Raw genomic sequence first — 27,474 nt, 5'->3', positions numbered from 1 at the left:
TCATTGGCGACCATAATTGCCATTGCTGGTATCAGATCTTGATGATTATCTCTCCTTCCTTAGTGAAATATCGATATTTCGATAAGCAAGTCCCAAATAGTTATTTCATGTATATATTTTACAAGATTTCTGTATCTTATGGCCACAAAATACTTGTTTTTCATGTTCTGATGTTTTTCTTTTGCTAGACTCCGTTCCCCCATGGCCAAGGTGCTGTTAGTTCACAGGTTGCAGGTCAGCAACACTTTCAAAGGTTAAAGGTGAGTTTATTCCAGGTTTTTTGACTTCATTATTTTGCGAGAATGAAGACAATCTTTGTTTACATTGTTTATACCTGTGTGCTACTTTACTGTGTTTAGAAGTTAGAAAAACTGTATATCAAGATGGGCTTGTTATCAATGAGCTGGCTGATGCTTAGAATTTATTCAGCTCACATCCCAATTTAGCTCCCTGTTTATCATACCAAAAAATTATTTGAAAAAATACAGGAGCTCTTTTCTGGTGTGCTCTTAATACTTGCAGATAGCCCACATAATTCCTACCCTATCCTCTCTCAAGCAGACAATGCTTTTCAGACATAAACAGTCTTTCTAGCAGATTGAAACAGCCTTCCCAAATCAAGCTTTCTACCTTGCAGCCACACTATCATCTTGAAACAATCCTCAAAATTTTGTATGCCTCTACTTCACGCAAACCTTGAAACCTTTTATATTCACAAACACACTTTTTATAAGAATAATTTTCACTGAGTTTCATATTCTTAAAAATATGTGATTATGAGCCTAAAATGATGTGAAATCATTCTTAACATGTGAATTTGGTAAGATTCGAGAAAGAAAGTTCAAGTCCTTGTTACTGTGTTTCTTTTTTACAAAAAAAATGTAGTAAACGAAATACAAAACACCATTGTGTAGACAAAAGGAGTTCGTTTTCTCTCTTGGACTCCAGTGGTAATTTTCTTTAGGCTCGCGCCACTGATTGGTCAACTATACCGGTCTTGTGCTTGCGTTTTTCTGATCGGCCTATTTCGATCCACAACTGGGTATATATTTTTTATCTTGTTCTTTCGGACCCTTATTCTGACGTTTTATGCTCTGATGAGTGTCAGACGAAAAAACTTTTAGTATGTTGTAAAATGTTTGCTTTTTTCAAAGCAATTTTCAAATTCTATAACGCAAAAAAATTGTTGGAAATACAAAACACAAAACAAACTTGATGACTGCTCCTCAAACTCTTTTTTGTAAAATTCATGTTTTTGCCTTCTTTTCTCAACAAACTCGAACAAATAAAAAGTCAAACAAATTTTTATGAAATTTGAACCTGGTAATTATTCTTAATAGATCTTTAAATTTCACAACTTTCAACCCCAAATATTCTTATCAAATGTATAATTTTTATAATAGTGTGTAGAGATTTTTGTATAAAAACAAATTTTAACAATTTATTTCTATTCCCAAAGGTCGAAGACGCCTTGTCCTACTTAGATCAAGTGAAACTCCAATTCGGGACGCAGCCCCAAGTGTATAACGAGTTTCTTGACATAATGAAAGAATTCAAATCCCAAACGTATGAACTATTTTTATTCTAATCATCTTTTATTATTTTATTCAATATTTTGTATTTCATTTTTCAAGAACATTTTTCTTAACAACGAAATGGAAGTGAGCTGCTGGTACTGCCTCCTCCGTGAAAGCAAACCCTTTCCCAACATTGAATTTCTGTAGGCACCAATGCTTTTATCTCTTGTTTATAGAATCGATACACCTGGAGTCATAAGTCGCGTATCAACCCTGTTTAAGGGACACCCGGAATTAATCGTTGGCTTCAACACGTTCTTACCCCCTGGTTACAAAATAGAAGTCACTGACGGAGACTCAAACACAATCAGCTTTCATGGGCCTGGGACCAACAATGTCCAGACCATAATTCCAAGCGTGACGCCGACTCTGCCATCCCAGGCTTCCAAGGTAAGACCTTGGAATTTGTCAGAATCTATCGTTGTTGTTCTTATGTTCCGAGGCATTCTGGCAAATCTTTAAAGGCTCTTGCGTAACCAGCATGCTTTGCGACCAAATTTTCAAAACCGGCCTAATATTGTACTGCAATAAAATAGAAAACACAATCAATTTCTCAAGATAGCAGCCGCTAAGCATGGCAATTACGCAAGAGCCTTAAAGGCGTTCAATGTTTGCAAGGAAAGGTTCTAACCTTCAGAACAGATAAGTTGAAAAGGCTCTAAATTTTGTTAGAGACGGAAAATTTTAAATGTTTTTATGTTAAAACTAATTTCCATTAAAGGATTCTTATGTTAAAACTGATGTTGAAAAATCTCTTTACGAAATCCAAGGGTTTCTTAATTTCGTGATATAAAGACTGTTAATTTCAGTTGGGAAAGATTTTCAGTAAGAAATTTGGTAATTTCGATTTTTCACTTACGAGAGCTTCTAAATTTCATTGAGAACTTGTTTTGAATTTCAACACAGAAAGATTGTAAAGAAATATTGTGAATATGTACTTTATTTTTGGACTAGTGCTTTACTTACTAATGCTGTGTCGTGAATTCTTTTTAAGAATGCAAAATTTCTGTTGACATTTTCACTTGCTGCATGCGTTGGTAAAAATCGAAAAAAATTTTACAAAATCGAAAATTTAAAGAACATGTTTAGCTTAGAGTATCACTGTATTTAGAATTGTTTCTGGCTGAACTTCTATTAACAAAACAGATCTAGGTTTAGCAAAATTTGAGAATGGCTTGTCAGTTTTCTTAGATATAGCCCTTAAAATTCTTGCGAAGGTAGGTGTTTGGTCCCATTTATGTGGAGATGTTTTAGGCCATATGTCTGATATCATTTACAGTAAGGTTCTCTGTTCACTTCTAGCCGCATGCGCCACAGAATGCCGCCGCTGGTCAATCATCATCATTCTCACAGCATCAGCAACAACAACAACAATCAACACCATCTGCAAATTCAAGTGCTCCTTCACAGCCGTCATCTCAGCAATCAGTGCCTAAACAGCAACAACAGCAGTCACAGTCTCAGCAAGCACCATCGCAGCAACAGTCGCAAAGCGGACAGGGACTGTCATCCCCAGGTGCAAGCAGTGGTAGTGGGCAGTCACAGACACAGGTAAACAAGGTAGATATTAGAGGAAATTTTCGTATTTATTGTTAGGCCTATAGTAAACAGTGATATTTGTGGACCATCGACCGTAGCAATTTCTTAATAGCTAAGCCACAAAGCCCAAACTCACACACAATTTTACGTTACCTAACAAAGCTATCTTTGTTTCCATTGTTTTGTTCTCACGCCATTGTTTCAGCCAAAACCAGCTTACTTGTGCACACTTTGTCTCCTGTTGTTTGTCATTGGCCTCAAGGCTTTTTCTCGTTGTCTGGTAGTCTGACTGTAAATGAATTGATACTTCTGACGTATGTCTGTAATGAAGAAACATTGTTTTTAGGCCCAGCACCATGCTATCAACTATGTGACAAAGATAAAGGTGGGTTTATATAATTATTATAATAATATTATCCATCAATATTAATCTTGATAATTTGTAATGTTATTATTGTACTGTGTTATGATGTAGTCTTGATGAAAGTCGACATAGTTAAAATTGTCAGATTCGTGTCCAATTTTACGATGTCTTTGAGAAGATATCTCTTTGCCGTAGCAAGTATTTTGCGCTTTTAAGAATCGCCTTCTGGGTAAAATTTTTGGTATATGTTCATTCTAGATGTACAGATTTGAATAATGTGTTCTCTAGCGAGACTATTTCAATATTTTGGCCGCAAAACTGTGAATGCCTTTAGGCCTGTCTGGACCACAAGTGGCCCTAGAAATGAATTATGGTTTTGTTAAGCCCTGTATGCCGGGGAGAAATATTAGTATTCGTTTTATTTAATTTATTTTGAATTACATTGGATTCTCGTCGCCGTTTTACGTTGTTTCTGAATTTTATATTTGTATCTATACTAATTGCAAGATTCACAGAATCTGGCGGACAGCCTATCCTGCGGTTCTTATTTCTTACACATGGTTTTAAAATCTTTTGAAAAACTTGTGCGTATTTTGCTGTCTTTGTTTATCGCCTTGAAGTCATAAAAAACTTTTCTTTTGCAGAATCGCTTCCAAGGCCAGCCAGAGGTTTACCAAAAGTTTTTGGATATTCTGAACAATTATCAGACCGAACAGAAAAATATCAAGGAGGTTAGAATTCGATTTTAACTTCTCTGACCATAATCTCATGCAGATACATTGCTGGTCATATACTGTAAAATACCATTTGTGTCTAACAAAAAACTAGCTCCAAAAATTCATTTCTTATTAAAATGGAATATTTAAAAATTTTAAAGGGAATGGAGCTTTGATTCTTCGACAAAATCACTTTCTGTTTTAAGGTTTCAGAATGTGATTTGCCTAAGGTTATCCCGGGTGAATTGTTCCAAGTCTGGTTTTTAACATAAAGGGTGGAAGGTTAGTTCAAAGACCAGATTTCAAAGGCCAGAGTTCAAAGGCTCAAAGGCCAGAGTTCAAAGGCCAGAGCTCAAAATGTCTATTCACTGTGTAAAGGTCAATTCAGCCGTGTTTGAAGATTATCAGAAGTACTTTTTCTGACAAATGACTTGAATAATTTCAACATTCTATAACTTTTATCATCATTTCATGGTAAATATTTTGTCTCCTTTCTTCACAGAATGCCCTGGACAATTTTGGGCGTGCACTTTCAGATCAAGAGGTACATGGCTAATGTTTTGGGTAGCTTTTGCTATTATGACCATGAAACTATTAGGACTGTGTTTTGTGGTGGTTCTTGTCTTTCGTTCTCTGTTGACAGGTGTTTGAAAAAGTCATTTCACAAGATACATCCTTAGCAATAACTGCTGTTTACCAAAGACGTTAGCAGTTACTGTTTTTTGCCAAAGACGTTAACAATTACTGTTTTTTGCCAAAAAATAGTACTTTTCTTTTTTTATGAGTTTTTGTCCTTGCCTTTTCACTTATTTTGCATTAATTATTAATCCACAGGTGTTTTCTAAAGAAGGAAAATTGGCAAATGAGGTACGTGAATGACTTTTGGAACATGTCAATCTCAATTTATTATATAGATTTCTACCACAAGAAGCTTGGCTTTTAAATACGATTAAATGCACCTTACCCCGTCTCCATCTCCGTAATAGGCTCTGCAGCGCAAAAGGGGTTGAGAATTAGTCATAAGTTTCCGATTGGATACGTAACAATAGGTCTATTGTATAGTCCAACCAATCGGAAATTTAGATGGCCATCGAAATGCGTCGGAACAAAGTGCCTTTAATGATTGACAGATCTGATTGACTGACAGATGAGCGTTGGCACTTAGGCCGTCACATGGCAGGCCTTGTTTGGGGGAAGGGCGGTGAACTAGAAATTCACCCGATTAAGAATGTTTTTGCCTGTGTACAATTGTACATTTGTCAGGGTAACAACCTGTGTACAATTGGTAGATTTTGGATGGCATTTATTGAACAACTGTGTTTAGTTCATATAGATTTGACAGTCTTTGATTGTTAGATAATAAATGATTGATTGGTAGTAACGAATTGATCGACAGTAAAGGGTTTTTAATTAACAGTAGTCGATTGATTGACAGTTACTTATTGTTTTGCTGCAACTTGATTGATTGATACTAGCGAATTGATTGACAGCAACTTCATTGATTGACAGTAGTGGATTGATTGACAGCAACTTTATTGATTGACAGTAGTGGATTGATTAACAATAACTAGTTGATTGACAGTATCTGCTTTCTTTTTCGTAGGTTTACCAACAAGTGGCAAAGCTGTTTCAGAACCAAGAAGATCTACTCCAAGAGTTCAGCCAGTTTCTCCCAGATGCAAGTGGATCCACTAACCTGAGCATATCACAAGCTGTGCCAATGAGGGACAATTCTTCATCATCATACATGCCTCCGAGCAAAAAGATCTCAAGTAAGTCGAGTTTATCTTACCATACAATAAATATCAACACAGCTGATACCTGCTGTCTCGAAATTCTCGTATTACGACTTTCGCTATCTAGGTTCGAAAATTTGAAATGCTTAATGACATGCTAGGCCAAAGCCATTGGATTGTACCTAGCTCTACGATGTGTAATTCCAAAACTGTCTTGGTAGCTTTTGGAATGACGTCACGATACTTTGCTAGGCCCATTCCTCCTACATTCACACTTTGCAAGCGATCACCTCTCTGTTTCTTTCTAGTGACGTCAGGTATGGTGAAACAGAAACAACAAACAAAAAAGATCACCTCAGCTCCACTGACACCAACCCTAAAACCCGAACCAATGGACACAGATTCTAAGGATGGCTCAGAGAAAATGCCTACAAAGGTGACAATTTTATCTTGTTTTGCTTGAAAAATTCATAGAAAGCTGAGAAGGATTTCATTGTAGCAAATATGAAACACCGCAATACGCCGAGAATAAACAACAATAAATACACGTAAATCAGCGAAGGCTTCACTGATTTACGACTTTTCGCCGCAAAAACTCCTTGGAGCCCGTCGAGCAGCCTGCTACAGTGACCTTTTCTTCATTCACACAAAGATTTCATTGTGTCATTTTGTCAGTTTCATACCTCCTTTTTCGCCTAAGTATATTGCTCTGGTTCTTTCATTTACCTAAGTAACGAGTCAATCAATTTAGTACTTCGAGTCAGATTTGGTTACGAGTCGATTTGATGCCACTGTTTTAAAGACAAAAAGAGACCTTATGTCTGACGCGAGGAAATAACACGTTTCTTGTAATCGAGGCTTAGTTATCCATTCTGAGGCTGAGGAATTTCGATTTTGTTACAGAAGAAGCACCGATCTGCCCTGAAGGATGTCTCCCTCGCAGAGGCTGTGAAGCATGGCTCCTTTAGCGAATTTGCTTTCTTTAACAAGGTACTGTATGCATACTGAGTCAATTAATATTCTTTTTTATCTAAGAAACAATTTTTTCACACTTTTGCAAGGACATTTATTAGGATCAGTCCTGTTTGCACAGAAACATTTCGTTTGCATTAAAAAGCCTTTTTTCAATGGCTTACTTTGATTTAGGTAGAGATTTAGCTGACGTAACCTTTAGGCCCGAATTAAATGTCATCGAGAATGAAGACTGCAAGGCTCTGGTTACACGATACCGCTATTCAGATAAATAAAGTAACTATTTCCATCTACGCGTCTACGTTAAAGGAGAACGCAAATGAATTAAGATATCGTGACGTTTTCTGTCTCATTCTGTCTGTCAAGTCCTTGTCTCGTTTTCAAGTTATAGCGCTTTGTTGCCATAGGTACGCAAGGCCTTGAAGAGTCAGGAGGTGTATGAGAATTTCCTTCGCTGCCTCGCATTGTTCAACCAGGAAGTGGTTTCGAGGCTAGAGCTTGTTCAGCTCATGACTAACTTCCTTGGGTACGTATGCTTGTTTTTCATAATTTTCAGACCTATCCCCCGTAATTGAACACATTATTTCTGTATTAAACACGATGTTTGGTGACAAGAAAAGGGGGTTTGTCTCTTCCATTAATGGGCTTTGTTTGTCTACAAAATAAACAGAATTTTCGAACGAAAGACATAAAGATTTTTAAATTTTTGTTTCTTAAAGCATGATATCCCGACAGATGATCGCTTTCGTTAACAAATTATCTGCAGAATGTTTTTAATTGGTTAACGCTCAGAACTAGCTCTTCGTTGTCGATTAATCCAGCCAATGGAACTCAAGGTGACCACTGCAGTTCGTTGGGACATTGTGTCTTTGAACTTCCCTATTAGGGTCATTTGTCACAAATTTGTTAGGATAATTATTGATACGAGCACTATCCTCTTTCTGAGGGATATAACCTCCTTTCAAATTTCACCATGGATGTTTCTCGAAGTTTAAGACAAACCCTGAAGAATCTTTACATTACTGTAAATTGCTTTTGTCTCTTCTGTAAACATAGATTCATTTCACATTTTCTTGTCAAAAAATGAACTAAATTCATTCTTGCAGGAAATTTCCGGACCTTTTTACTTGGTTCAAAACTTTTCTTGGCTACAAAGAGAATCAGCCAATGGAACCGATGTCCGGATTCAAAGACAGAGGAACCGGTGGAGAATTGGCCCATCTGGAACTAGGTACTTGTTCTGTTTTTGTTTACACAACCCTTTGATACCTCTACGATGACCCCTTAAGCCAACAGCCAAATCATTTTCTACAACCCTAAACTAGACCCCTCAATTACCCGCACCACATCCCCATCAAAACTCCTCTACACCGCCATTATACCCGAATAGCACTTTTCTCTATGCTTCTTTCACTATCTTCCTTTATCCCTAAACTACAATCCCTTGTTACCCTACTGCACTTCCACTACACCCTCAACTATACCCCAAGCCAGAGCTCCCCTTTACCTCAACCAAAATTTCTGTAGGCTCCTTTTGCTACTTTCTACATCCCTAAGCTACAACCTCTTTTACACCCACTTCACCCCACTACAACCCCTCAACAACCCCTCAACTACACCCCATCACAGCCTCTCTTCACCCCCACTGCACCCCAACCAAAACTTCCCTATGCCCTTTACTATTGTTCTGTATCTCTAAACTACAAGTCTTTTTAACCCCACTACACTCCCTTTACACTTCTCTTAAGCCCCACTACACCCCACAACAACCCTCTACAACAACCTGTCAGTGACTCCAAATGCCCAACTCTGGCAAAGCAATAGGAGCTGCCCCCTTTTCTATGCACTATATAGGGCCCTGTTAGATTTCCATTTTTTAACGTTCTTAACAGTAAAACGAGTTAAACATTTGTAAATTGCTGTTTAAGTTTCTTCTGTATCGAACTTTGATGTACCTGGCTAACCATCTTATCTTGGTTGGATTCTAAACCAGATTAATTTGATTCCATTGAAGATTATGCCACTTGCAAACGCAGCGGGGCAAGTTACAGAGCTCTGCCCCAGAGTTACAACCAACCTAAGTGCACAGGCAGAAGCCAATTATGCAGGGAAGTCTTGAACGACGTTTGGGTCTCATTGCCTTCTTGGTCAGAAGACACCCAGTTTCCAGGCACAAGGAAGACGCAATATGAGGAGTATATTTACAAGTAAGACCGTGTTTTGGTTCGCATATTAAACATTGTATATGGTTTACTGCAATTCCACTGGTCTTTTGAACGTATTGTGGTTTTTAATTTCTCGTCTACGGTTCGACTGTTTGCTAACATAAACAGGTTACCGTTTGATGAAAAGAATGTTTAGTTCACTATATAACTTGTAATGGAAATGCTGTCTTATTTTCTATACAAACGTTTAAACAGTTTACTAGTGTAAACAAGTTACCGTTTGACAAAAGAAACGTTTGGTTCACAAACTATCTGATACAAATTCTAACTCGCTGTTTGCTACACTGATAGTCTAACTATTTTCATTTATAAACAGTTTGAAATCGTACGGTTTAGTTCACTATCTTTCTTATGAAATTTCTTACACGCTGTTTGTTATACAAATGGTTTGACTGTTTGCATTCCTAAACAATTGGTCGTTTGAAAAACGTACTGTCTAGTTAACTAACTTTTTAAAAAGAATTGCTTTCTACCTGTTTGCTATGCAAATGGTTTTTCAATTTGTGTTCTTAAACAATTTAAAGTTTGAAAAACATACTGTTTCGTTGCCTATCTTTCTTATGGAAAAGCTTGCTTGCTGTTTTCTATACAAATAGTTTGTCATTATGTATTCTTAAACTAGTTACCGTTTGAAAAAACGTTTGGTTCACCTACTTTCTGTTAGAATGACTACAAGGACTACTCACTGTTTGCCAAACAAATAGTTTAATAGTTTACATACTTAAACAGCGAGCTGTTTGAAAAACGTACTGGTTGATTCAATAACCTCCCGAATGAATAACTTGGTATGTGAATCGGTGTTTGACAAACAAATGGTTTAGACACTAAGTGTTTGATTCGGTAGCTTTCTGAAAGAGTAACTATGTGGATGAAGCGCTGTTTAACAAACAAATGTTTCGATTGTTTTCCTGCTCGGAAAATCCGACCTGCTGTTTGATTTACTGTTTTGATATCCGACAAACATATAACTAGACTAAACGTTTAATAAAAATATTTTGCATGGTAATTCCTTTCATAATCTTATTGACCATTTTACATAATAACTGTTATCCTATTTTTCACAGTTTCCTTCATTTGTGTGACCCCCTGATAATAATCTTATTTATACTTGATCGAAATAGAATTAAGGAATAAATTGGGAGGTAGCTATAATATTTGTTTTTCTTTGTAGATGTGAAGATGAGAGGTTTGAGGTTTGTCAACAAAGCTGTTTTGTTCGAGTGTACTTCTTATAAGGTCGCAAAATTTCTCCCAGCTCCTCTTCAAGTTTCTTCAAATTCACAATTCTCCATTCTCTAAAATCACCTCCCAACCTAAATTCCTTCACCCAGTCAATCAACGTGTTTAGTCCCGAGAGGTGGTTTGTATTCTTTTCAATCTGAACACGACAATAAGCTGACAATTTATGCATCCCCATTCATGTCAATAGGCCTGTGGACCAGGACCACCAGGTTCTACCTGAATATGTCCTGGAAAGTTGGAGTACGATTCATTTCTTGTTTTCTAAAAATATTTACCACAAAATATTTGACATATTTCCTTTCCTGTCATCTTGCTAGCAAAATCCTAATTACGTCATCAATCCCCAGGCCCCGAACAGCTGTCAGAGGGTCTACCTTCCTCCTCCTTCTAAGCCCTGACGTACTCCCAAGGGTGGACAATTCGGTCTCCCGCCCACCTGGAACGACCTGTTTTATCTGCAGGGAATCGCTTATCGTTACACAGGGTAACCGCCGGATGACCAAATTTTTACTGGAATTGTTCAGCCTTGTCGCCAGAGTGCTCTATTTAGAGACCTCAAGCCATATGCAGAAGACCACAAAAAGAGCTGCTAGTCTCCCACCTCTTTACCGGAATTGCCCCCCCCCCGATACTTATACCAGCCACTATAAATTGCTATGACCCATCCTATCTTGTTCTTTCCAGCTTGATATAGTTATTGAGACGAATCTCGCTGCCATCAAGTCACTAGAGGCAATCCACAAGAAGCTTTTCAGGTATGGCAGTCTAAGGTATGAACTTTTTGACATAGAGATAGGTATGTTTTTAACGAGGCATTATTTAACGGCACTGTCTATTACCACAACGTCATTGTCACAGGTATAAATTCAATTCAATCAAATCCAGATTCAACTCGTTTACGATTCAATTCATTTTCTTTTTGGTCCAGAAATATTTCATGCAATTTTGTTCCCCAAACAGTGACCTTGAATCAACATTTGCTTCTGTGTTAACGATTGATCTCGATTTTATTGAACGGTCCAGGTTTTATTTAAAGAGTCCATGCAAATATATCAAGCCTTGATTGAAACTTGCGTGGTTTCATCCAGTTTTGCTCATTAAATTATTTCTGTTTCGAGCGTGTGCAATGTGTTTTACTTACGGCTGTCGAGGTTCCTGAGAGTAGAGTTTTATCTTTCTGAATATGATTTTGTAGCCTATCTTTGCTCAAATTATCCACTGATCAAGGGCTTTGATAAGCCATTGCTATCGAAGAAGCTTTCCAAGAAGCACAGACGCTTGCTTTTGATGAATCGCTTCTCCCCCCTGTTGTTAGCATGTAACCTACTTGAACCCCCTCCACTTCTGAAACTTACATTTTGAAAGATGACTACCACCATAGGTGATTACTTGTGATCGCTTTTGCATGCTGATTAGAATCAATAAATCGTCTATTTGTTGTACATTATAACCAACTTAATCTTTCTCTCTGCAAAGCCATATCTCTGCAGGATATTACGAACCCAATTTACTTGTAGTATTCATGTTTAAATGCATTTTATTAACTATTATAATACACTGTTTTCTGTATTCACCGCATCTTAGCTCTAAGCCAAAATTTCTAGCAGGAATTTTAAAAAATATGAAGCCCATGAAAACATTTTTTTAGTCCCGTATTCGATATGGAACGTTGGGGAATGCGCTGTTAGGGGCGCATCGTCCTGGGCCACAGCATTGTGTGGTAGGGTGGCCAGTTCCTTTCCACGCCGCTTTTACCTCCCTAGTATGTTTGAACTAGGTACTCATTTTCAGCTGAGTGAACTGGGGGCCATCCGCGAGCCGGGATCGAACCTGGAGTGCTGGAAGGGCAGTAGAGCCCCTTAACCACTCCGCTACTGCGGCACATAAAAATATTTCACGATTTTAAGTTTATGTCATTTTTATTCCAAAATCACAATATTATAAAATTTGATGTTAATCAAACATGATCATGAATTTTCATGAGTGAAAATGACCTTCGACCTTTGCCATCTTCTACGTAAAATTACATTGATCTTTGGCCTTTGATTCCTCCATTCAGAATGTCATATGAAGATCAACAGCGCTACCGATTGGATAGTTCTCTTGGTGGCAGTTCAGAGGTTATCTGCAAAAAGGCCATTTACAGGTAACAGCGTGCATAGGCCGCTTATTTGTTGTATAAACTGATTTTGAGTTGGGGGAGGGGTATCTGAGAATGGAAACCTCAGGACAGAGTAGCGTAACAACAATCTGAATCCCCTGGTGTTCTTCTGGGGTCCCAGCCTGGTCGTGAAAATCTTGAAGAAATCAAGCACAAAACAGCTCGATATGTAACGCCAAAATTTGTTTAAGATGAAGTTCTAAGATTGAGCAAAACAAGATTTAGTTAAACTGGAATAAAACTGGAGCAAATGATAATTTTTAGTTTTTTTCAGATTCTGATAGCTTTATTGGAAGTATTCCACTTTCCTACAAAACAATACTTACCTTGTATTTATGTATTCTTAGATATGTCTGAAGTTTTACTCTGGGACAAAAGTTAGACCTAGCTTTGGATTCTTGAACGATCTATATATATTGGACCTATAAATTTTCATTTTCATAGAAAAACGTTTGAAATTGACAAAATTATAAATTATTCTTAAATTTATTAATGCTGTGCTGAAATGAGTACAACGTAAATTACCATTCTTGTCCCTAGTCATTTTGACCTTTGGCCAAATTAACCTTTGATCTTTGAGCGAATTTGACCTTTTGTCCTATTTGACCTTTGATTTTTATTAGCAACAGACTTTTTCTCGCATGTATTGATTTTAGGTATCGTGACATCTATCCTAATCCTGTATCCTAATTGGGTGAATCTTTGCCAGCTTAATTGACGATAAACATACTCTCAAACTTTCTTCTTCGAAGCATTTAGCTGTGACTCTGCTCTGTCTTGTTTCCACAGTAGCTCTCAAAGTCAACAGTTACTTGACTTCAATCATTGGCAACATTTAAAAAAGTATTAAGAGCACACCCTATAGAATGCGACTGTAGATTGTGTATAATATTGCTGGGTTAGGTTTTATTTAGAGAATTATACCATAAACATGTTTAATATTGTAACGTTGCATAAACATTTTAACGCTATACCATATCAGTCGTTGCATAAACATTTTTAATATTGTATCATATATTTATTTAATACTAATTCTTTATAGATAGTTGGCCTTAATTAGCTTCTTTATAGCTATTAGACGTTCATTTAGTACGCCAACTTTAAACAAATTATTTATTATATATTATTATTATCATTGTAGTTACTGTCTGTTGCTAAATCTTTTCCTTTCTCATTTAGAATTTATGGTGACAAATCAGCAGAAATCATAGATGGTTTGAAGAAAACACCACATGTAGCTGTCCCATTGGTGCTCAAAAGGTTAAAGGCCAAAGATGAAGAGTGGAAGGAGGCTCAGAAACAGTTCAATAAGATTTGGAGAGAGCAAAATGAGAAATATTATTTAAAGGTAAGATGGTGTTATCTTGACCTTTTAACCCTTTAAAGCGCCAAAGATGGAACCATTTTATTTTGTTGTTGTTTTGTCTCATCCGATGTTCAGAACCATAGAAAACCCTTTCATCAAACTTTGATGATAAAATTTAACTTTGTAATGGCGAATAGACATTGAATTTCTTTATTTTCTAAGCTAGGTATTGATAAGGGTTAGCGTGATTCGCGTGAGGCTTTGTGGGATTTTTCAGAGGAGAGTGACTAGCGCGTTCAGCTTCCTTTACACGCAACACCTTATTATTGAGACAGCCAGTGGATACGTTGTTCCGTTTCAGAAAAGAGAAAAAGAAAAGGCATCTTGTAGCACACGAGATTCGCCATAGAAAGGGCCTGTTTTGTATGTTTACTTTCCCATTGTCAGTTTTCTTTTCTAATTTTCTTTGGCATAACTTTTTTATCGATAAGTGATTTATCATTGATTTCAGTCCTTGGATCATCAAGGCATCAACTTCAAACAAACGGATTACAAAGCAATGAGGTCAAAAAGCTTGATACACGAGATTGAGCAGCTCTTCGAAGAGGTATTGTCAATACACATAGTTTACTTTGCGACTCTATATCAGCTGTATGCACATCATTATCCATTTTAATCAGCCATCGTCAATAATTCTGATTTTGATCATCATCAATCATTGACATGATCTGATCCTTATCATTACCATTACCATAAATCATTCAATCCATATTATCAATCACTCAATCACTTTCGCAAATCATAGCATCAACAGTCATCGTGATCCTGACTGTGATCAGCAATCAATTAATCGCCATCATCATCATTCAACAACAATCACCATTGATAACCGTCGATCGTCATAGGCCTCTTCATGCTCATCTCTATCACCAATCATTCAATCGATCAATCGATCATTAAAGCATTAATCATCATTAACAATCGTCGCTATCACTATCAATCATGATCATTTATTTAGTACACACTTCAAACTATCATTCATTTTACCTTCAATTCCTTATTAATAATTATTTCTACCTCAACTGTAGCGGACAGATCAGGCAGAGGATGGCAATGCCGAAGTTTCTGGGCCACATTTGACCTACACTTACAAGGTATTAATTTACAAAACACAATTTATTTGAAACCTAACTCTACTCATATTGTTTAACGGTTTTATCAAACATTGTTTCAACAAAAGTTTTCTGTAGTAAAGTTTTCCCATTTTTTATTGACTCTATCTTTGGTTGATCTTTCCAGGACAAATCAATCTTGGATGACGCCGCTAGTTTGATAATTCACCACATGAAGAGACAAACAGCGATCCATCCGGATGACAAAACAAAGATCAAACATTTGTTGTACCAGTTTGTGCCAGATCTGTTTTTTGCACCAAGGTTTGTCCATTTGACTTAATCCAAGTGATACATTTTATAGCAAATATGTTTGTGAATCAGTTGACAAGGGATCGTGATAGCCGTTGCTATGTCAACTGACATAGTTCCATTTATTTTTTGACATTGCTTGAGTGAATTCCTGGTGATTCAAATATTTCATTTTTCCATGCAGCAAAGTAACTTTTTCTGTCTATACCAATTTAGATTTTATCATCTATTTTAGAACTGACCTGAGTGATGATGAAGAGAGTTCAAAGGACCAAGAAGGTGTGTTCTGTTAGCACGTTTTAAATTATCGGAAATTAAATTATTAGGAGTTAGGGATGGTGGGATTCCATTTCATGTGGTTTCGTTTCTTCCTCCGAGCCTTGTGGTTATGCTACGAATTTCTCTTATAACAATTGATTTAAAAAAAATGAATCTAAAATTCGTATTTCGTTTTGTTTTTTAGTCAAACCAGAAAGCTTTTCTGCCACTGGTGACACGGTATGTTGCTTAAATATTATCTTCTTTTCATTCGAAGTGGAAAATGAAATTTGCACTCCAGCATGGTTCCGATAACTCGAATCTCTTGGGAAACGATGAGCATGTTCTTTGTTGACTAATGCTCGAGTAATAGAGAAGGGTTTTACAAGGAAGTATTAGAGAAAGTTCAAGGGGAAAGCAAAGAAGTTGGATTTAACGAAAGTTCGAGCTACTGGAGGCTTTAACGTACTTGTGGAAGTTCAAGGGAATGCAGAAGTAGTTCGAGTTAATGAAACTTGGATTGATACGGGATAATGCTTAAAGGAATGAAAAAATTATTTAAGTTAATGGACATTTGAGTCACCGCATCATATATTCGTTATTCGTTTATTGTTGTGGATATTTGAGTTGGTGAAATATATGTGGTTTAACTTTCTGTCATTTTTTGCAGGATGATCTTTATAACCTGTTCTATGTCAACAATACTTGGTATGTTTTCTTCAGACTTCACCAGGTGAGCTGAAATACTTTGTGTTATGATTTATTGTTTGATTCACTATTGTTTGAAAATGTTAAACGAGTGGCCGTTTTTCGAGGGTTCTTTAAACGAGGTTGCTCTTAATCCCTTTGCTCGAACTAATTCTGTTTATGAAATTAAGTAACCTTATCTTTGATGGATTTACTCTGAACTCGAATCAAATTTCAAAACGGAATTTAACAGAATTTTATACTGAAGGAATTTAATGACCTTTCATGCATCCCTTTTCGTCCAATAGATGTTATGTGAGCGTCTTCTAACAATGTACGAGCTCGCAATGAAGATAGCTGAAGACGAGGCTAGAGATAAGATGCACCGAAGAGAGGGTACAGCAGTGGCACTGCGCCTCAAGCAGGCAACCACAACTGATGTGGAGGAATATTTCCCAGTATTCCTTGAGATGGTTAGGAATCTTCTGGATGGTGCGTTGAAAATTTGTCGACATTCCTTTCGTTAATTGTTATTATGCAGGACTTTCAAAAACTAAAGGGATATATTCGATAAACACATAAGTCTAATGAGTTGAACTTACATATAGAAAAACTTGGGCCTACATTTAGTTCGACGTAGGCCAATGTCGACAAACTCTTTTAATCAGTTAAACTTGCCAAAGAAAGGCTCTATGTAAATAACTTTTTACCAAAAGCTGGTGGATCAAAAATCTACAGGCTGAAGTTATTGAATTAGGCCCCCATCTGATAATTACGTCCCCGTCTGATATTTAGGTCCCCATCAAATAATTAGGCCCATATCTGATAATTTCACCTGCATTTGATAGTTAGGCCCCCATCTGATAATTACGTCCCCGTCTGATATTTAGGTCCCCATCAAATAATTAGGCCCATATCTGATAATTTCACCTGCATTTGATAGTTAGGCCCCCTTCTTATAATTAGGTTCCCGTCTGATAAATAGGCCCCATCTGATCATTACCTGACTTTTATACTCTGAAGGGATGTCGGATAAAAAGAACGTTATTGTGCTATGTTTCTGCTTTGCTGTGCTATTTTTGAACTTTTCAATTGTTTGGAACCCAAGCTCATTGTCAATTATTTCTTATTACTACCAATTGCAGAAGACTTCCAGATCTCGAAGGGAATTTAACCAGTTGCTTACGCTCTACATCCTTCTTCAATTAGAGCCAGATAATCTTTGCTGGGGCTCGACATCTTTATTTGTGGATAGTTTGAACTCAAGTTTCTTCAATGTTGTTCATATTTGAACGTCGATTTTTTACTTTTTGCGACAAAACTGTTTCTAAGACCACTAAATAACTGTTTTGCATGGCAATTTAGGAGCACGATTATTTAGCTGATTCAATCGAGTCTGTTTTATTAAATGAGAGAAAATTTTCAAAACACATCTTTTTTCTTTTGAGACTGGGCGTGTCCTTACATTTTTTTATTCTTTTAGCGATTTGAGCTTCTCTGTTCTTAGAAAATGTGTTATTTTTTGAAAGATTGTATTCAATTTGAAATTCCCTCTAGGAAACATGGACGCAAGCAATTTTGAAGATACTCTTCGAGAGATGTTTGGAGTCAGTGCTTACATTGCATTCACGATGGACAGGCTGATCCAGAATATTGTCAGACAGGTTTGTCATCTGATACTTTGTTAATTATCAAGCTGAAATATTGCCTTATAATAAAGAGAAATATTTAATACAATGTAGTGTAATAAAATGCGGTATTATTTCATGAAACGTAAGCAATTTTTGTAGAAAAGCTAAACATGATTTTAAAGAAAGCAAACATTTTGAAAACTACGAAAGCTTTTCGTCAGTGTATATAACATCAAACGAAAAAATATAAAGTGTAATTATATTTTAATAGTAGAAAGGAATAGAACATAACATGACATTACAGAGTATAATATTATGTAAAAAGAAATACAATATAATATTATTTAATAAGTTATTATGAAATATAATGAAATAAAATGTAGTGTAACAATTCTCCTTGAAAATGAGATGATATACAGCTTAATATTTTACAATATTATATACTATCAATTTATTCAATACAGATTAGTTTGGGCTTTGATATTATTTAATTGACTGTATAATATTGACGTTGTATAATACTAAAAACATTGGCTATTGTACAGCTTCAGAATACAATATTATATACTGTAAATTCATCTAATGCAGATTAGTTTGGGCTTTGATATTATTTAATTGACTGTAAAATATTGACGTTCTTTAATACTAAAATCATTGGCTATTATACAGCTTCAGAATACAATATTATAAACTGTAAATTCATCTAATACAGATAAGTTTGGGTTTTGATATTATTCATTCTCTGTTAAATATTAGAGTTGTATATTAATAAGAATAAGAGATATTGGTGTTGACTGTAAAATATTGTATAGTAATAAGAATATCGTCCTATTACACAGCTTCAGAACCTTATAACAGACGAAACCTCCCTTCAAGTCACCGAGATGTTCAAAGGTGAAAAACTGAGCGACGCTACGGGCGGCCCATCAGCAACTGTTACTGCGAGAGCTGTGCAGGAGCAGACCTACCAGAAGAAAACAGAAAACATATTGAGTGATGAAAACTGCTTCAAAGTTGTGTTTGTGAGTTTCTGATTGGTTCATTTTAATCAAATGTGTCCATAAAAGGCAGTATGTTCCCCATTGTTCTCAGAATCTCTTTTCATGGCCACGATTTTCATGCATTGTTAGTTTAATCACAAATAACCAATCAGAATGAAGAACCACAATAGCCCACTCTCCACGAGCGAGTTGCTGTGAATTTTGTTTTAGTGTTAAATGTTAGTTTCGATTGTCGTCTTCACCCACAATAACTAACGTCGGATGCTAAAAGGCAGAGTAAGACCCTCTTTTAAGGCGAGGCTTTCAGGTTAGAGTTAGCCAATCACGGAGGGAACAGACTTCTTTTAAGAACGCTGTTTGTTCGTTAACTTCCAAATATTTTTCCAGTAGACATTCCCATTCAACTATACAATATAACTCTTTGTTCTACAGCACAAGGATCGTTCTATCTGCACGCTGAACATCGAACTGCTTCCCAGCGAAGATTACCAATCCGAGGATGTTCAAGACGAGGTTGGGTCTATTATAACCAAATTATATTCGTCCGAGGGCCAACGAGCAACAGTATGCTCGTTGGCCCTCGGGTTGTGGCCTTCTGATGAGGGTTGTAGCCTTCCGATGAAGGCTGTGTCCTTCCGATGCGGGCTGTGGCCTTCTGACGAGGGTTGTGGCCTTCTGATGAGGGCTGTGGCCTCCTGACGAGGTCGGTGGCCTCCTGATGAGGGTTGTGGCCTCCTGGTCTAGCCAATTCCTTAGTCATGATTTGCAGATACATTAAAGTTTTTTAACAGTCAAAATGAGGCTTTGTTTAGTGAATATATTACTTTACAAAGAGGCAGAAAACATCTATATATGAAGTTTTGATATGCCAGGCCTTATCGGTTTTTTTTATTATATCTTCTCTAAACATAAAAAATTTTTAGTAACAAGTCTATTAGATAACGGGATAATTTCCAGTCTGTTATGAAGCAAGACACGCCAAAAGTTGAACACCTTCATTGCCTAAAATATACTCAAAGCGTAACAAATTTTGCATGGCGCAATGCTTGATTTTATCATTTGTTTGTTTCTTTTTATTAACACTGTTTCATGTCTGATACCATTACAATCTGTACTCAAAACATAAACTTATCTGAATTTCGCAACTACTCGTTCTTATCAAGTTTTATTTTGAAAATTTACAATGTTACTTACAAACTGATAAGAACTTGCCCAATTGCAGCTTCTACAGTTTCAAAATATTTTGATATTTGAAGTATATGCAACGATGTTGTTATGCCTCAGTCTTTTTGTTACAATCAACGCTAACCACGTTATCAGTTTTAGGCCATCACTTAGGTGAAAACTAGAGAATGAGTTAGGCCACAGTGTTTGTAAATATCTTCCACATAGCTGTTCTTGGTTAAAATATTTATGACTATGAATAAAGCGATGTTGGCGCATGAACCGTAATTTAAGGCCATGATTTAGGCAGCAAAAAAATGAGAGAACTGTGTACAGCGTGTCAGTTCAGTTGTACAACGTAGAAACATTAATTAAGAGATCTATATGCTGCGTTTTTAATACGTCAAATTAACCTCACATAAAGTTGTTCATGTTTTGAGTAAGCTCCCCTTTTGAATAAGCCCCCTTCTTGAATAAGCCCCGTCTTGAATAAGCCCCCTCTTGAATTAACCCCTCTCTCGAATTAGCCTCTCCCCCCTCTCGAATTAGCCCTTCTCTCGAATTAACACCTTGACTAAGCCCCTCATCAAGTTTTAGATAACCCCTCTTTCTTGCTACTTATTGGAATTTATGCGGTATTTCATGCATATCTTGGGGCCAGCCTCCACGATTTCTTTTGTGAAATGACCTCTTTGATTGTTGTCCTCAAATCTGAACTCTAAGAATTGTCCCGTCTCATACCAGTATATAAAAATCTCTGAACTCTTATATACATACATTTTCAATATTGCTTGCTCTTTACTTTTTATTTAATATTTTTTAAGTATTATCTATTAACTATTTGTTTATTAGTTTTCCTTTTTGATTACTGTAAGGCTAATCGTAAAACGATACATATGCTTTGGTGCAAAGAGAAAGACGGTTCAAAATTGCATTTAACTTGGAGTTGCAACTTCGAACCGTCCTGTTTACACATTGAAGCTTGCACAGCCCTGTCTGTAAGATATTGAGCAATTTATGACCTTCCAGTAAACTTTAAGTATTATTTAAGGTTCGTTGATACTATTTATGATAATAAACAACTCACTGTAAATAGTACTCACCTTTGAGTATATATCTCAAATGAATTCTTTTATCTCTAGAAATGGTCTGAATACGTAGAGAAATTCGTTGGCAGCAAAGAAGTCTCTGTTGAAGTTCAAGATCATCTTTACAAGAAGCCAATTTATCTGTGCAGGTAAAAAGGCCTATCTTTTTCGATTATTCCTTTGCTTGCAAGGTTTTATACTAGGTGGTCGAATAAGTCGTGACTAGCATCAAGTCCTTGTCGCAGCCGATATTCGACTTACAGAAAAGTCCGATACGTCAAACCTAGGTCTAGAAACAATCGGGACAAGCTTTATAGTTCCACACAACCGGTTTCGAGCTTATGTCGATTCGACTTAAGCAATATTGTTTTTAGGCCCTCCTTGACCTCCTACACCCCCCTCCCCCTTTAGCCGACCCAAAACGTATCTTGAAAAAGGAAGAATGGGATCGGGCAGAGGTTTCATTAGGAGCCGGCAACCAGCGAAAGTTCACTACTTACTCACCAAACCTTCACCGCCTAATTTCACCCTCACTTTAGACTGCGCAAACTTTTAAGCAAACCTATAGACGCCTTAAAAATTAATGAAAACCCTGATCAGGTTAAAGCCCAATGAACCTATACTTGAAGGAACATCTCAACCCACGAAAAATTATTTTCTCATTTAGAGTTTCGTATTGCTTAATAAAAAAGATAGGTTTTAATACGATCAATAATTGCCACCTCCCGAAGCCACAAAACCTCCATACATAATAGTTGAACTGGGTTGTGATATATTGCTTCAATGGAATTAGATTTAAAATTGTTTTTCTTACTTAAAAGTGTCATTGTTATGTTTAACTTAGACACATCTTACTCGGAAACTCTTTGTTTAGAATAATTCTCTTTTCATTTTTGTCCCTGCCTCCTTAATCCAGAATCTCCTTCGGTTGATAAAGAGGTTCTCATCCCAAGATAAAGAGGTTAAGAGGCGACACCTTAGGTTAAGGAGCCATGCCTAAGAACAAGATTATCAAGTCTGTTTTCATCTTACTAAGAATATGAAAGCTTGTTAATGCTTTGTCTCGGTTTTATGAAGAGGCTATAGACACAACGGTGGTTAAGCGATTTTGGCCTAAGTAAATTACTTACGAAGTTCAGGAAAACAAAACGGAACCAAAGACGTGATTTCATAGCTCTTAATTTCTAATCGCTGTCTAAAAATGTCTGAACAAATTGTTGTTTATGCATTTTTGCGTGTTATTTTTCTTGTTTATTGTATCATTTTGTTTGATGAACTTACAGAATATGTTTTCGATGAGTTTTTTCGCAAAGCCACAAAGGATTTAGCAGTTGCTGATAACAGTTAATTTATTGTTACGCCAAGCAAAGACGATATGAGAAACTAAGAACCGATGATTTTTCCCTATGAAAATTAATTTCGGGTTTTAGAAACAGGACAGCCTGATTTTTTAAAGAGAAACAGAAATTACAGTTGTAGAAATTTTATAATCATGTAATAGTCAGTGAATCAACAAATACAGTGAGGCAAATTTCTTTTACTGCAAAACTTCCACAGAATAGTGTGGAAAAGCGAAAATGCCAAACTTTGGTATGTTTCCACTCTTCTTTGCTGTTTAAACTGGTTGTTCAAGTCAAATAAAATTATCATCAACAACATTTATTAAACATTCTAAAAAATCTCCTGGCTCCCCCTCAATGTAGTGGCTGCCCTGGTCAAAAAGGTGTTCTTTAATGAGAGATTCAAAACCCCCAACACTTTGACAGATTTCATGAAAGTCTTCGCAGGGCCAACTAAAAACATATATGTTCCCACCAATCAGAATTTCTTTCCTCATCTTTGTCCTAATGTCACATCTTTCTTTGGTTTTTTCATTTGAGAAATCCTTCTATTCACCTTTGGTCATTTTCGACGTCTAAGGAGTGTAAGACAAAACTAACTTCAGAAAGAAAAATATTATATTTCCTCTTATTCATGTAATCAGTTGATTTCTATTACGAATTTTTACGTGCAGTTGCATCTTCCTTTACGATTTAGATTGTTACTTTACGATTTCTGTCACAATTAGTTTTTGTAGGCAATCGCAAATTTCGTTACGATTTTTGTTACGATTTCTGATAAGATTTCTATAACGATTAAGATTGATATTTAGACGCAAATTTTGTTACGATTTTTGTTACAATTTCTATATCGATTTAGATTGATATGCAGTCGTAAATTTCGTTACGGTTTCATATTTCGTATTAACTATTGCAGGAATCGTCGGTTTCTCAAGTCAAAAGCATTCAGGAGAGAAGATCCCAAGAAATTGGAAGGTGATGATGAAGATAAAGGGTCTTCTGCAGACGAGACAATCAGTGGTAACACAAGGTCAGAGATTTGTGTGACTTTTTCTGTTATTCTTTTATCGGCATTTTTTTTAGAAAAAGGGTTACTCTTATAAAAGTTCTATAAAGACTGTTCTTTCAAGAAAAGGAGTGTGTCCAAAATTTGTGGCTTGTGTCCCCTCCTCCGACGCCACTGCTCGTTGGTTCTAAATTTGGGGCATGCTAGTCCTCAACTAAGTCTGAATAAATCCCTCTTTTGTTGAAGCGGAAAAGTAATTGCTCTGCATCGAGTTAATGTTAAGGATGCTTGTGTTGGATGTGAGAATGTGAATTAAAACTGAGTGAACAGGCTCGCTACAGTCATAACAAAGTAAGATCCCCAATATGTCAGGGCTCAACCGAATAATGAACAGAATTTAGCCTTCTCCTCTGTTTGGATTGCAGCCGTTTCTTCGGAGACCCCAGTCTTGTCGTTACTGTGTTTACTTTATTTCAAATTGAACTCTATTGTTTTACGATACTAGGGTTGCACCAATTGGAGTACAACCCCAGTTTTTTGGATTAGCGTCTATGAATAGGGTCTGCAGAGTTTTTTTATCTTGTTTAGGCGAGTTGAGGGCGGCTAGAAAAGCCATGTAATTTGTTATTAACATGGCTGAACTTAATAAACGTATACTTCACGGAACTATAATATGCTCTGATTTTGCCCAGGGGTATATGACGTAAATCCCCTATTTTTTTTAAAAAAAGTCCCTCTCTGACTCAAATCATCGCCTATGATCAAAAAATGGATTTGGCACGGGTAGGCCATATTTTTATGCTAAAACTTAGGAAGTAATTGAGCATTTATGAAATACGCTCGGATTTCTAAATCATGCTCTGAAATTTTGTTGCTGAGTTGTGCAAAAAGTGTGTATACCTGTAAGCGCCCATGTTTTGTCCCCATGTAACCATGTACCCTTATTCGCGTCTCCACTTGGGAAGAACCTCTTCAAGTTGCTCTGGCCTGGCATCCATCTTGATCATGTGATCACATTTGTTTCCAGCCCGAAAGGCGAGCAAAGGGATGTTGTTTTTCATGACGTCATCAACGAAGAAGGTCTTGAGTGTCGATTCAAGGTGAATTCATACAAGATGACTTACATTGCTGGTACTGCAAATTTCATGTACAGATTAAAGTCACTGCCGAAAGCTGTAAGGGTGAGTGAACTGATTGTTCAAAATTCATATTCAAAACTTATAAACCATGGGAAATAGAAAGCAGCAATACATGTAAACATGTAAAGTTATTTTTCAATGAGAATAAAACACCACTCATTAGAGGTCAAAGGACAAATTACATGTCATAGGTCGAATATAGGCCAAAGGCCAAATAAAGGTCATAGGCGAATTAAGGATCAAAGAACAGTTGGTCGGGCAGTTTGTTATCCTTTTTCGCTTCAAATTGCCATCCTATCTGATCCAGAAAATGTCTGAAAGAGTCATAACAATTCTTTGCTGCATAATTAATTTTTAGCTTCGCTAAATTTTGGTTCTGTCTATGTTTACCTAAAAAACAACAGAAATAATTCCACTTTAGATCGTTATATTAACCCTATTTATGTTTGCCACCTTTCAAGTCGTTGCTCCTCTTTGTAAAAATCATTTCCCTCGATAGACTATGTTTTTTTTGTAAAAAGTATGAAGAATCCGGTAAAAAGTTTCTTTCTATCATGTCAGCCTCAATTTGAACATTTTAGCCTCGGTGTAAAATGTAAGCCTCTCCATGAGTAGCGTGACAAATCTTGTTTTCCGTAATTCGTTGCTTCGCAATTTGGAGTTGATCGAATAAACTCGCCCAAGTTCCGTCTTTTGAAGCTTCAGGCCTAGTTATGATTTAATAATTTTTTTGCAGCTCCACTCGAAGATCCATAGCAGAGTACACCAGAAATTCAAAACCAGTCATGATCGTTGGTTGGCTGATAACGTGTCACGTGAACAGTCAAAGAGCTGTGATGATTGGTTGATGGGTAAGACTGAAGGTCTGAAGCCATGCACCACACAGAAGAAGACATTTCAAATGGGAGGCATTGTTTTATCCTCATACTCTGCGAAGTATAATACCTCGGAATGATGTTAAGTATTGAAATGGAGACTATTGAGTGACGTGCCTTTCGCGTTGAACTGTAGATTGTAGTGAGAAAGATAACATGTGACTGGACCATGCTTTCCTTCCGTGTTGTGGTATTGATACACAGGCCTTTCTCTGGCAAATTTTATCTGATGATGGAAAGGAGGCAGATAGGTAAGTCAATACGAATAGGAGGCTGGCTTATCATTAAAATGTAGAGAGGACAAAAAAGTTTAATTTAAATGCAATAAGTTCATATATTAAGAAAGGATTTCAAGTATCTATTTTAGCTGTGGGTTCAAGGGCGGGGTTGCCAAGATGTTTGAGGCAGCTTCTGTTTGTGTGCGTGTGGTGCAATAACGGCATCCATAAATTGCATTTACAGTTACCGGTTACTGTTTTCTTCATTGGACTGATTTTGTGTCCCTCAAACCCCCCCCCCCCCTCCACCCCACTTTCTTCTATCAAGACATTGTATTTTATGTAACCCTCCTCCAAGGATGTGTTGCTATTAAAAGTACAAGGGTGTCTTTGTGTAAAATTTCTAAAAAAACAATAGAAAAAAGTAGAGAGATGGCCATTTTTCCAAGGCCCACTGTCGACCTTAACAAGCCATTTGTAGCTGGGACTGTTTTCTGTATCCCCTCCCCCCTTTCCTCCAAATATCTGTCAACCATCGATATGAAACTGTTTGCCAATAACACCAGTATTTTTCTTTCTGTTAGGTTTTTGCCCACAATTGATATTAACTGGCAACTGTTAACGCGGACTTTTTCTGCCCCCCCCCCCCTTTCTCCCCCACCCTTCAAAATACCCATCAACCACTGATAGAAATCTGTATGCCGAAAACACTAGTATTTCCCTTTCTCTTAGTTTTAGGCCCACATTTGCTATTAACTGGCCACTTGTATCGCAGGCTCTTTTGTATGTATACTAACCTAATGTCCGTTGCAAGCCTCTTTAATCTTGACGTCATCTGCCGTATGTATCTGCCTGAAGTTTGAAGCTATCTAAATAAATTTTCTGACCGGCAGTACATTCATTGCCAGTCCATGCCACACTTATTTATTTTCGTTTGATTGAGGACTATGTTTTATAGCAAGAAGTTTCGGCAATGTAAATAATAGCCTCGTTTGCTGTTCTTTATAAAGAGGCAGCAGATGACGTCAATTTTGTCTCGGTTGTTTTCTTGTAAATCGATAATATAACCTTACACCCGGATATTCCGAATTTTTACTGTTGTTTACGTTGTAGAAGAGTTGAAATACGGGGCTGCCCTTCTGTTGCCGGCATCCTGAGTTACGTCAGTATTTTTATTTCCCAGTTGTATTTATGTAATCATGAGATACAACTCTTAAACAAAGAACAGCTTCCTTGTTTCTGTGTCCTAAATCTTGAAATATTTTCCGAAAATTATATGAAAAACGAAACTTGTTGGAAGGAGTAGAGCAGAGAAAACAATGGCAGCGCCAAGTGGACACCCTGGGGGCACCTTTAAACTTCACCTGGGGGCACCTTTATACTTCACCTGGGGGCACCTTTATACTTCACCTGGGGGCAACTTTATACTTCACCTGGGGCACCTTTAAACTTCACCTGGGGGCACCTTTATACTTCACCTGGGGGCACCTTTATACTTCACCTGGGGGCAACTTTATACTTCACCTGGGGGCACTCCCATACTTGACCTGACGGGATGTGCCGCCGAACTGGGTGTCCTTTTCTGATAAAGATTATAAAACACGGTATTATGAATCGTGCCATAATTCAAGAATATGGTATCAAAATTAAGAAAATACTAAGAAAATACAGCTTAGAGGTTTCTTAGAGTGAACATGTTTCAGTTACATTTGCTAGTGGTTAGTATCGGGAGATCTGGTATATTTTTTTTTCTTTTTTTCATAAACAAGAACAGCCGCTTAGGGCCATAGCATATAATACAACGC

The 27,474-nt window shown here is 36.9% G+C and overlaps 1 protein-coding gene across 4 annotated transcripts in view; it reads left to right on the top strand.

Moving 5' to 3' along the window:
- The window catches only part of LOC135690290 (paired amphipathic helix protein Sin3a), a 29,815-nt gene extending 2,921 nt beyond the window's left edge, over positions 1 to 26,894 (top strand). Inside the window, exons 4-35 of one of the 4 annotated variants that reach the window (XM_089109722.1) lie at positions 189 to 260; positions 1,460 to 1,566; positions 1,754 to 1,967; positions 2,880 to 3,128; positions 3,463 to 3,501; positions 4,125 to 4,211; positions 4,699 to 4,740; positions 5,031 to 5,063; positions 5,800 to 5,968; positions 6,241 to 6,368; positions 6,836 to 6,922; positions 7,312 to 7,430; positions 8,011 to 8,135; positions 8,919 to 9,111; positions 10,301 to 10,322; positions 11,056 to 11,126; positions 12,431 to 12,517; positions 13,712 to 13,880; positions 14,350 to 14,445; positions 14,927 to 14,992; positions 15,138 to 15,274; positions 15,498 to 15,541; positions 15,726 to 15,760; positions 16,191 to 16,253; positions 16,516 to 16,699; positions 17,765 to 17,871; positions 18,678 to 18,860; positions 19,272 to 19,352; positions 21,146 to 21,240; positions 23,348 to 23,461; positions 24,465 to 24,618; positions 25,313 to 26,894. In XM_089109722.1, coding sequence (XP_088965848.1) covers positions 189 to 260; positions 1,460 to 1,566; positions 1,754 to 1,967; positions 2,880 to 3,128; positions 3,463 to 3,501; positions 4,125 to 4,211; positions 4,699 to 4,740; positions 5,031 to 5,063; positions 5,800 to 5,968; positions 6,241 to 6,368; positions 6,836 to 6,922; positions 7,312 to 7,430; positions 8,011 to 8,135; positions 8,919 to 9,111; positions 10,301 to 10,322; positions 11,056 to 11,126; positions 12,431 to 12,517; positions 13,712 to 13,880; positions 14,350 to 14,445; positions 14,927 to 14,992; positions 15,138 to 15,274; positions 15,498 to 15,541; positions 15,726 to 15,760; positions 16,191 to 16,253; positions 16,516 to 16,699; positions 17,765 to 17,871; positions 18,678 to 18,860; positions 19,272 to 19,352; positions 21,146 to 21,240; positions 23,348 to 23,461; positions 24,465 to 24,618; positions 25,313 to 25,531 — 3,591 coding nt within the window. In that variant the 3' untranslated portion in view covers positions 25,532 to 26,894. Of the gene's footprint in view, positions 1 to 188; positions 261 to 1,459; positions 1,567 to 1,753; positions 1,968 to 2,879; positions 3,138 to 3,462; positions 3,502 to 4,124; positions 4,212 to 4,698; positions 4,741 to 5,030; positions 5,064 to 5,799; positions 5,969 to 6,240; positions 6,369 to 6,835; positions 6,923 to 7,311; positions 7,431 to 8,010; positions 8,136 to 8,918; positions 9,112 to 10,300; positions 10,323 to 11,055; positions 11,142 to 12,430; positions 12,518 to 13,711; positions 13,881 to 14,349; positions 14,446 to 14,926; positions 14,993 to 15,137; positions 15,275 to 15,497; positions 15,542 to 15,725; positions 15,761 to 16,190; positions 16,254 to 16,515; positions 16,700 to 17,764; positions 17,872 to 18,677; positions 18,861 to 19,271; positions 19,353 to 21,145; positions 21,241 to 23,347; positions 23,462 to 24,464; positions 24,619 to 25,312 lie in introns of all 4 variants that reach the window. The other 3 variants (XM_065207799.2, XM_065207800.2, XM_065207798.2) reach the window with 3 other exon arrangements.
- The last annotated feature ends 580 nt before the right edge of the window (positions 26,895 to 27,474 follow it).

Source organism: Rhopilema esculentum, chromosome 1, assembly GCF_057945365.1.
Source record: "Rhopilema esculentum isolate cy_ngs chromosome 1, ASM5794536v1, whole genome shotgun sequence".
In the NCBI taxonomy this organism is placed as follows: domain Eukaryota; kingdom Metazoa; phylum Cnidaria; class Scyphozoa; order Rhizostomeae; family Rhizostomatidae; genus Rhopilema; species Rhopilema esculentum.
This window is presented reverse-complemented; position numbering and strand designations above follow the sequence as displayed.